At 39.7% G+C, this 10,518-nt stretch overlaps 2 protein-coding genes across 3 annotated transcripts; both read right to left on the bottom strand.

Moving 5' to 3' along the window:
• Nucleotides 1-1,700: 1,700 nt before the first annotated feature.
• On the bottom strand, nt 1,701-5,285 carry LOC147306203 (uncharacterized). 2 transcript variants are annotated; one of them, XM_086278754.1, is made up of 3 exons: nt 4,779-5,285; nt 3,388-3,441; nt 1,701-1,803 (listed from the first exon to the last, which is right to left on the bottom strand). In XM_086278754.1, the coding sequence occupies exons 1-3, from the start codon at nt 4,925-4,927 to the stop codon at nt 1,701-1,703; spliced, it is 306 nt and encodes a 101-aa protein (XP_086134880.1). In that variant the 5' UTR covers nt 4,928-5,285. The 2 variants fall into 2 exon arrangements, 1 of the variants encoding a protein (XP_086134880.1); XR_015126737.1 differs by lacking the exon at nt 1,701-1,803 and adding an exon at nt 2,775-2,890 and having other exon boundaries at nt 4,779-4,845.
• Nucleotides 5,286-7,279: 1,994 nt separating this feature from the next.
• On the bottom strand, nt 7,280-8,652 carry tcf15 (transcription factor 15). Its single transcript, XM_086277687.1, has 2 exons — nt 7,983-8,652; nt 7,280-7,582 (listed from the first exon to the last, which is right to left on the bottom strand). The coding sequence occupies exons 1-2, from the start codon at nt 8,460-8,462 to the stop codon at nt 7,520-7,522; spliced, it is 543 nt and encodes a 180-aa protein (XP_086133813.1). The 5' UTR covers nt 8,463-8,652; the 3' UTR covers nt 7,280-7,519.
• Nucleotides 8,653-10,518: the final 1,866 nt, after the last annotated feature.

Below are 10,518 nucleotides of genomic sequence, written 5' to 3'. Positions count from 1 at the left end.
AAACTTTGGACAAATGAAAAAAAAGAGAATCTTTATCAGAATGATGGAGATAAAAAAGTACAGTATGAAGAAGAAGAAAAAAAGCTCATGATCTGAAACATGCCACATATAGGCAATGTTATGGCATAGGCATATAAGGCTGCCAGTAGAACCAGGTCACTAGTGTTTTACTGGTGATGCAACTGCTGATAGGAGTAGCAGAATGAATTCACAGGGCTGTACTGCTCAGATCCAGCCAAATGCTACAAAACTGACCAGACAGCTCTGCACAATGCAAATGGGGAAAGACCTAAAGTATACTCCAAAAACAACCCAGGAATCAAGGTAACATATCTCAACCCAACTGAGCATGCTTTTTAGTTATTAAATATAGATTAAATCCACAAAGAACTACAAACAAGCAGCAGCTGAAGGTTACTGCAGTAAAAGCTGAGCAGAGCATCTCAACGAACAGAGCATTTTATCATGTCAGTGGTTCTAGACTTCAGACTTCTGACTGCAGCGTTCAAAACAATGCTCATATGTAAAATGTTGTCTGTCCAGTTAACCTTGAGCCTCTGAAAATGGGGGAACTATATATAAAAATGGGTGTGATACTTAAACAGGTAATGCAAGATTTTTTATATAAAATGTTTTAATGTTGAAAATCTGCACTTCAATCACATATTGGTTGTTCGCTTTAAAATCCACTGTGGTGGTGCACAGAGGCAAAATTACAAAAATTGTCTTTGTCTAACAATTGTGGCCGTAACTGTAAAAGATGTGTGCAGGACCTAATGTCTTGTTGGTCAGTACAGCTGCACCTTGAGAAAAATGTATCACTGACCAGAGGGAAGAATGCAAAACATGTTAGATATGAAACAGATCTTAAGTCTGTCAGTAAGATCTTTCTCCCACAGACAGATTGTCTCACATTAATCACACACACACACACACACTCTTATGAGTCTGGCTCATCCTGTTGTTTTTAACACAGGGAACTCCCCATTGTCTTCCTTGAAGCATATTATTTGTACGCGTCGCTCTTGTTGACAAAGGAGGTCGATATATGGTTATTAATAGCAGGCTCGCTTTATGGAAAAGGGAAGCGTGAGGTCTTTGGATTCCACCATCTGCATTAAACAATACCTCATTCAGCAGCAGCTGGCAAAGGGACATAGACATTTACTGATGTTAAGGCAGAACATTGGTGGAAATGAGGATTTTCTCTTTTTTTTCTTTCTTTTTTTTTGGCCACTTCCTATTGGACACCATTAAGTGCAGCTGCGAGCGGTTTCAGATCTGTGACAGGGAATAATCCCAGCATGAGAAATAAATAGCTTATACAAAAACATGCTACTCCACATTTCTTAAATATCTCTGCGCTGCAGATGTGCTGATATTCCTGTGCTGGATTAAGAAAAGCGTCATAACCAAGCTCAAGGGAGTCTTAAAGTTCATGCAAACTATGTGTTATAAGGAAATAGTGCAGTCATAAAAGTCAGTGACAAAAACTTGTAAGATTCATCGAAGTTGTGATTCTCTGAAGGTTTAATTGCTGGTGTAAATGTGAGTGAGTGAATGTATGGTGTGTGTGTGTGTGTCTGATTCTGCCTCTTAGTCCTGTTGTTAAAGGGTGTTGCACGCCACAGTAAATCCCAGAGGTTGTTAGCACGCCCAGCTGCTTGTGCAGGTCTCCATGTTTCTGTCAGCGAGGTTGTTCACTGCAAACTCTTTCGCCTCTGATTGAGGAAATCCTCTGACTGTTTGCTCTGTTTGCTGAAATGAAACATCCCAATGGTTCCGCCATCTCTCCCACAGGCCCTGTACACAGAGACTTTCCCATGAAGACCATGCATGTTTACTAGGGTTTGACAGATATATAGCTCTTTGATGGGCCATAACAGTACCGGTGATCCTGTGCTAGCAGGGGGTCACGTTATAGACTGATCTAATACCCTGTTTTAATTTATTCCACGATAACATTGTTCCTGAAACAGTAATTAAGAAAGAGAAAGACACTTAAAACCAATCATATTATTCTTAGTTCAATTCATTTTATTGTCCAACAGGAGGGAAAACACTGAAACATAAACACAATAAAACACAGCAGGACAACCGAATACATATTACAAAACAAGGTTTATATGTAAAAACAACAAAAATTATTAAATACATTGTATTTTGAAAACTTGCACCTAAAAAACAGCCATTAATTTATGCAGTTATGAGGTTATTTAGTGATTTTAAATGGTCTGCCTCACTGTTTTAGCCATGTGACAGGCTGGCAAATTGTCCAGGGTGTACTCTGCCTCTTGCCTTATGGTTGTCTCTAGCATGAAAATATGCAACAAATATTTCACAATTCTAGGTCCTAAAATCAAGAAAATAATCATTATATTAATTCTACATGAATTGTGTTTTAAACACAGTTTTTAGAACCAAATGTGACTGCTTCATTGTCTTTTATGACTGTAATTTTGACCACAATTTATGAAATTAGCCCTATGTTGTGCTCAGTAGGACTTGAAACTAGCAAATGAGACCATAAACTCATCAGAAAGGTATTCACTGAGGTCAAAGATGAAGAGAGCTAAAGGTCCATTTTCCTGTAGATGTCTGTACAGTTACATTATTTCCAGTTATTGCGCCCCCCCCCCCCCCCGCTTGACATTAGTAAGAATGAAGTTCCTACAGCCATTCTAGTGTAGCTCAGGTTGTCTGCTCCAAAGTGATTAACAGAGGTAAAATTTGAAACTAAAAACTCTGCAGTTTGTCATGTTTTCAGCTACCTTTTGCAGCCTCTAAATAGGAAAAAAAAATCATTCTGTACAATTCTTTCATTTAGTCAAGTTGCCTTTATTTATATAAAGTTTCATAGGTGCAACATGACAGAAGTTGATCCTCTGTCCTTTCCATGTGAAGAAAATCATCAGGGATCATATGACAAAAAGAACAAATTAAAATCAGTGATAAAATTAAACATATGTCATGATAACCACAAATTTAACAGCAAGTATGGGATAATAAAAACAGGATAAACTAGGAAAACATACCAACAAGAAAAAATCACAAGGAAAAAGCAATAAAACCAAACTTAAAAGGGAAGATAGTGAAATAGTGGGACAGAATTTATTGCGGGAAACTGAGAAAATGTATCTACATGAACACAAACACTTCCTCTAAACATCCAATAATGAACGCTTCCACATGGTGGGGAAGATTTTTTTCCCCTCCCATTTGATCTGGATAATGTCTTGTTTTGTTTTGGTCAGTTCATTTGAAACTGACTGAAATAAATCCTGTCTTTGTGAGGCACAACACGCTGCAGAGATGCATCATGCTGCCTGTTCAATTGTTTATTTAAGGAAGAAAAAACCCCTCAAGTCTGTGCTGCTGGATTCTCACCTCAAGCCCTGGGCTTTGGCAGCCTGCTGACTCCTAAAGCTTGATTGTCCGAGCCTGAAACAGAACAGAGCAGTGTTAAGACGGTGTGCATTGTTCCCTAATTTCTTCTCTGGGATTTCCTTTTACCAGCTCTCCCCGCCCACCCTTCACTCTCCATCATCCTCCCTCTCCTTCTGAAGGCCTTGCCAAGTTGTCTGGCACATGAAAACAATTGTTCTTGCATGTTTGAGGAGACACAACTGTCTCCTTGCATTGGCGAGCTTCTCCCCCGCCGAAGCTCAGCTGACGGTCAAACAGACAGACTTCCTCTACCTCCTCTTCCTCCTTTTTGGGAAAGCGTTCATGTTCAGTAAAATCAGAAGAAAGGCATCTCAGCCTGGAACCACTAAGTGACTCACAACTATCAATATCTTTGACATGCAGGTGGAGCCAGGGGCCATCTCTCCAGCCAGCGAGTGTTTGAAACATGCTGAAGCAGACTCTGAGAGCAAAAGCCATTAAAATATTACCATGTGCAGGTTTATGTCTAACAACAGCTCTCTGGCAAGACTACAAAATGATGAAGCTAAGCACCCATGTGGGAATCAGTCCTGGGCTCCCAGATGATGCTGAAAAATGCTTTACATCCTTCCTGTTTCTGGATCATCTATTTTAACTTTTTTCTATTTTATGTTAGTGAGGCAAGGACAGGAACACTTTGAGCTGCCGGAACCGTGATTTGTGTCTCATTTGCAAAGGTGTTTTCATAGACCGAGCTCAGTTGTACTCATTAAATTGTGCTTCCAAAATGTGCCACTTCCTCTTCTTAAGTAACTGTCAATCACCAAGAAGAACAACGAGATCTAAAATGACACCAGTTTTTCTCTACTTTTATTCATGAATAACTCTGTACCATAAATCTGTAGTGTACAATAAAGCGCTGAGCTTCTCAATGAGAATTACAAAGAAACACATTGTACACACACAGTGCAGTTGGAGCTTTGCATTTTATTGCACAATTAAACATTATTGTAGCATCTCATACCCAAGTCATGCAACACTTATTTGGGGAAGTCCAAAACGCTTTTGCTTGAAAGTTTGGAAAAATAAGCAATGAGCAATATGTGAAAAATCCAGTATCCAGTTGGCTATACATACAAAAAAAAAGAGAAGAAAAATATAAAACCTTCCTTTGATGAAGATACATGATACAGCAGAAATAATTTACCTAATTTAGTAGAAAATGCTCTGTTTCTAGTAGTTTTAGGTAAGACAGCAGAGCTCCATCTATTATCGTCATGTCACAGAACATAAAACTGGCAGGAGGAGGTGGAACTGCCGTCTGGCTTCATTTAAGCTCCGCTAAAATTCTCTGCTGGGACTGGGATGTCTGAGGAGGAGGAAAAACTTACCAAAGTGAAGCGGTAAACCTTTGCAGTGATCTCCAGGTGGATCCTCTGGACGCTCGCCTGTCAGACATGTTAAACAGATCCAGACTGATTTTTACTGACTTTACTTGGGTTCTTTGTTCCCGCCCTTTCCTTCTGATCATCTCCGTCATGTTTTTTTTAATCTTTCATCTTAGTAAAAACTAAAAAATTGTTGATTTGATTGAACACTCAGTATTTTGTTCGCTCACTCTGAAAAGCATCACTAGAGATCCGTACATCTGGGTCCCAGTGCCGGATGATGTCAAGACTGGCGATGACCCAAAGCCCCGCCGCACAGAGAGTTCCTCAGAGAGGTCGGCTGCGTGTTGTTTTCCCTTCCTCTGCCTACGTGACATCTTCCTGCCGGGGGGAGCCTCAGGGAGCCATCTGAGGAGGCCCAGTCCCTGGGTGAGGAGGACAAATTCGACTTATCCTGACACAGCAGGTGGGGGAGGGACGGCAAAGGAAACTCAGACCCCCAGCATGCACCTTTAGCTGCCTTAAAATTAACTTTCCATACAGCCTCCTGTTTCACCAGGGAGCTTTCTTCTGTCATTCAGAGGACTGAGTTTGCAGTCTTATTCAAAGAGATGCCAGAAGGGAACTTGGGCTCAGCTGTGTGTCGCTGAGCTGCAATCTGCCTGTTACAGCTTTCATTACAGACTGGAGAAGAAGCCCACAGAGACTGGGCGGCTTTTGCTTTGCAGCATTATGAAATACAGACACATGGCAAATTAAAGGAAAAAGTTGAACCCTTGACCCCTACAGGTAGGGGATCTTTTTTGTGCTGTGGGGAGCATTTCACAGCCACTATTTGAGTCTGGTTGTATTTTGATTTATTTATTTATTTATTTATTTATTTATTTATTTATTTATTTATTTAGTTAGTTAGTTAGTTAGTTAGTTAGTTAGTTAGTTAGTTAGTTATCTTTCAGGGGATCATACTGGTTTAGATAAAGTTATTGAAGGCCACGCATTGGAAAAATTAATCCAAAAGTGTTTATAGGTAATAAAAGCACTGCAAACATAAATCAAACTAAATACTTAATAAGCATTTGAACTACTCTTCATCTTGCCAGTTATCTGATGTGCATGTATGTGTCTTAGAGAAAAGCTGCACTACAAATCAAGTTACAGTTCTGAATTATCACCTTTATCCATTTAAAGCTTGTTTATCCTCATGGAAAGGTGTCCTTTGGGAGGATAATGCCCCCTCCACTGGAGTATTATGATATCTACTGGAATGCTTGAAAAGGGATAATGTGATAGATATGTGATTGATATTGGCATAGCTATGGAGATTGTGGACGAACATGTTAGACAGTGGTCTCCAACATCATCACCATCATCATAATCATCATTATCATCATCATCCTCAAAATGTCAAATGAGGGAAAATCTTTTGGAAGACTGGTCTTCCTTCCCTCCAGTAGATTTTCAGGGGCTCAGAGAACAAGTGCCAAGGGACACTGGAGCTTTTCTGACAGCATGTGGTGCCTGAACACTTTACTGGGACATTTTATGATAGCATTTACTTTATCTGCATTTGTCAGTGAAAGCTATCTGAATTTGCTATGTGCTACAGAAACCAGAGTGCACGAAAAGATGGCAAGCACAAGAGAAAGTTCTCTTTTGCAGCTGAAAATAAATAAAACAGTAATCATTTGTGATGCTGATAGCGATGTGAGAACCTGAATATCAAATACAGCGATGTTTCCTACTAATAAGAAATGACATGATAAAAAGATACATATCTTGAAAATCTGCTCTGAGATTAAATTTGCATCATTTGCAGTCACTAAGTGTCACTTAGCTTTCACTTCAATACTACACTGTGACCTCTGACCTCTCACCCCATCTCCCTGTCTTTTGGGCCCACAGCAGTGATTTATCCCTCTGACATACCAACAGCTGTGTTGGGGGCTCTGAACAGAGTGTGGGCTACTATTTGCCGTGACTAATCGATAACAGACTTCAAAAAAACACCAATCATGAGTTTTGGGAAAAACACACCACTCAGTGACACTGGAAACCCCGAACCTTTTGCCGTGGGTCTGCAAGGCTTCATAAACAACACACTGGCACCATCACTGTAAACAGTGGAAATGTTTGTATGTCTGACATCTTTCAGCAAAGACATAAAAAAACATTTATACCTCCAAATTTGCTATTAGAGTCAATGTTTTCAAATGTTTATTAGAAAAGAGCAGCAATTTTGCAAACTGCAGCTGCTTATTGTATATTGGAAGTACTCTTTTTTTTTTTTAAAGTGGGTGGTGAAATAGAAGACCTCAACAGATTGTTGGTCTCAGATATATACACTCCATTAATCTCCTCTTTAGTGCAGGAAATCTGAACTACATTATGATATGATTCAAATCATTTTGTTTGAGTCAAATGTGTTGTTGTTGTTGTTGTTGTTTTTCTTTTAAAGACGGGAATTGTTTTTGTTTTATAAAATATATTTTATTTAAAATGTTGCCAACAAAAAAGACACCAAACAAAAAATAATCCACAACTTTTTTTTTTTTTAAAAATGCACTGCATCTTTGAAAGGCTTATGCGTAAATTTCCAGTCAAGTATAAATATTCCTTTCTTTGGTTCCATTATTTGATCCAGCATGTGTACATGTAGATGAGCACGCTCTCCAAAACCAGCTTCGACTCTTCCCTGAGAAAGTCTTTGAGGGTTTTCAGGCTGTCAGTCATTCACTGGTCTTCAGTCAGCGCGTCATTCGCAGCGGACCAAGCCCTCGCATTTTCAAACAGTCTTTTCCATCTTTGATCTGGAAAGAAAGACATTCTTGGGTCATATATAAGCACTCCAAAAAAACAAAAACAAAAAAACAAAAAATCTGCGCCATAAAGGCTTACAAAAGCGATGTCACGTGAATAAATGTAGTTCCTATCAACAACTAAGTGTTTTGCGTAGCTCTGGTTTTCTTGCAGAATTAAAAAGACACTATGTGTGAGGAATTTAAAGTGATGGTTAAGAAATACACTGTGTTATACTGCGAACAAACATCAGCATAAAAAATACATAGGTTAAAAAATGAGCTGCACTGCTAAGTAAAAGGCATGGTGCATTTCATTGCGCACGATTATTGACATAAAATTGTTGGCATTTTTAACCCAGCAGTTAAATCTAAGCCTTTTAAATCGAGCTCTGACATATAAAACATTTACCCCTTTTCTCTGGTTGCTCAAACAGAAGGTGCAGATGGTCCGCGGCTGCTTTTCCCCAAACTCTCCTTGCGCATGGACCCCGCCGAGGCACGGCTGCCCATCTGCGCCACCGTCTCCAATCAGAAGCACGTTGGCCAGATGAGAAATGTAGCTGGATGCCAGTCGAAGAGTTTCAATCTTGGAGAGCTTTCTGTCCACGGGCTCTGTGGGTATGAGAGTCCGGAGAGCCGTGAAAGCAGTGTTGACACTCTGCGTCCTGCCTCTCTCCCTGGCGTTAGCCGCGCTCCTCTGTTTCACGACCACCGCGGAGTCTCCTTCCAGTTTGCTGGAAATCCGTCTTCGTTTGTCGGTGGAGCTACAGTAACTTTGCTCCGAACTGCCATCGCTCTCGCTGCGGTTCTCATCGTCCTCGGAGGTGACAGTGAAGTCCGAGTAGATCATGTGCGTCGCCACAGGCCGCAGCATGGCAAAAGTCATCATTGAAAAAGTTACCAGTCCTTACTCCAGATCCGCTGTGCAACCAGTCGGAAAACAACCTCAGGGACCGTCCCTACCTACATCTCAAAAGTCTGTTATGTACAACCAAAAACGTACGGCTCTAATAAAGCTCACCAATTTCTCATAAGTCCGTTTTGCAGGGCCTATTCAGGGATGGACACAGACTACCTGGTCAGCTGGGCTCTTATAGCTGGATGGGAGGAGCTGACAGCAACATTTACAGTTACACTAGCCTCTCCAGTGAAACGGACTCAATAAACTGTGGTCATTTCCACTTAAAGGGGAAACGTTAGGAGAGACTCAAGAGAGAGTTGTTAGAAGAAAAAGGGATCTCTGGAGACTCACAAACACAGTGTGGTCACCAAAAAGGTGGAGCATATGGGAATATGACATCTAATGTAATAGCAGTAGTAGCTAGTAGGAATAGTAGAATTTATTAAGTGGCATGGCAATGTTGTATTTATTTACTTTAAACCACTTTAAATTATTCATTAAGTCTAAAAATATTAAAGTTTTTAATTTCCTGATTTGCCTTGTATGTAAAACCAAACTAATAACTGTTAGTAAAGGGGAAGTGGGGTAAAAAAAACACTTTACTTCTTTTGCTCTATTTATTTTTGTTTTATTTTATTTGTACTTATTTTAACTGTAAAGTAGCATCACACAGAAGCATTCAAAGTACAAGGTGTAGTACTGAACTAAATCTACTACATTCCAGTGCATGAGATGCAACCAATCTTAATTAATATATAATAAATGCTTCATTAGAAGTTGCATGATTAGAAATGTTCAAAATTCAAAGCACTGATCAATGTGTAAAGCTTTAAAGGCATTTAGGTACTGAAGTTTGCTCTCTAGTTATTTTACAGTAAATTTGTTTCTGCCGCCCACCAAGGTCTGTTTCTGTGTGCTGGTGAAGCACATCGGTAAACACTAAGACGAAATTAACTTAAAGCATACACATGCAGTTTATAAAGTGATTTCTCCACTGTCATATTTGGTAGTAGTAGTACTAGTAGTAACAATGATAACAAGAATAAAGTATTTTTATTTTTATTTCTTCTTTGGGAGAATACATTAACTATATCTACTGCACAGCAACAGACTTAGACTAGCTTGAGTAAATACTGTTGTGTCCCCATATTGAAAGCTGTTTTTAGCTCTTACTGAGGATCACAGGTCACAGTGGGAGAAAGTTAAGTAAGAGTAAACAAACAATGAACAGATGATCCTGGAATCACAAGAATTTAATCAGTTGCTGCCCATAGTTTATAAAAACAAAGTGGTGCAAAACGGATGATTCAGTGTCTCTGAAGCCACATGAGCAGAGGCAAGTCGGCAGCACATTCAGCCACTTCAGTGTGTCTCAGCTGCATCAACAGTCAGACACCCAAACTGTCTGCTGAGGGAGGGCTTACAAAACAAAATGAATCAAACACAGGACCCCGCAGAGCTAAAGGCTGTGTGAATGTTCAGCTTCAGAATTAAGATACTCTCTCCAGAGATTCAACTTCATCTGAATTAATTAAAAATATTATGAGCTAGAAGAAGACACGCCAAACGATTTTAATTTGTTTTGAAATCTGATGATCCAGTAATAACACATTAAAGGTCAACGAAGCCGCTCAACTATTAACCAACAAATTAGATTGCTGTACGGTTAATTACATCTATCAGGAAGTCTTGCCGGGAATTTATTATCTTTGTGCAGTATGTGAATTTGCAGCTGCTCCGGTTCGCGTGCCCTACAGTAGTTTGTGAGAATTCTGACTTGGCACCAAGATTAAGCTTTCTGAGAACAACTCTCGCATTTCATGGAACTGTGATAGACTTTTGTGCCTTTGCAAAAAGGAGAAGCTCAAATTATCTAGAGTGATGAAGTAAAAGCATGTTGTGTTTGCCACCCACTGAGGTCTGTATCATTGCGCTTTAGATATCTCTGAGAACAGCAGATCACACAGATGAAGGTTTTCTGTGTGAGCTGTTGCACATTTTGCTGTTCTGTTGATGGCTGTCAGGGGTGCAGAATTCTGTATAT

The sequence above is a fragment of the Aulonocara sp. 'chitande type north' Nkhata Bay genome, linkage group LG20 (genome assembly GCF_057382095.1).
Source record: "Aulonocara sp. 'chitande type north' Nkhata Bay isolate Kocher_YH1m ecotype deep benthic linkage group LG20, A_spYH_male_GT1.1, whole genome shotgun sequence".
Classification (NCBI taxonomy): domain Eukaryota; kingdom Metazoa; phylum Chordata; class Actinopteri; order Cichliformes; family Cichlidae; genus Aulonocara; species Aulonocara sp. 'chitande type north' Nkhata Bay.
The sequence above is the reverse complement of the archived record's forward strand: the minus strand, read 5'-3'. Positions and strand labels throughout refer to the sequence as shown.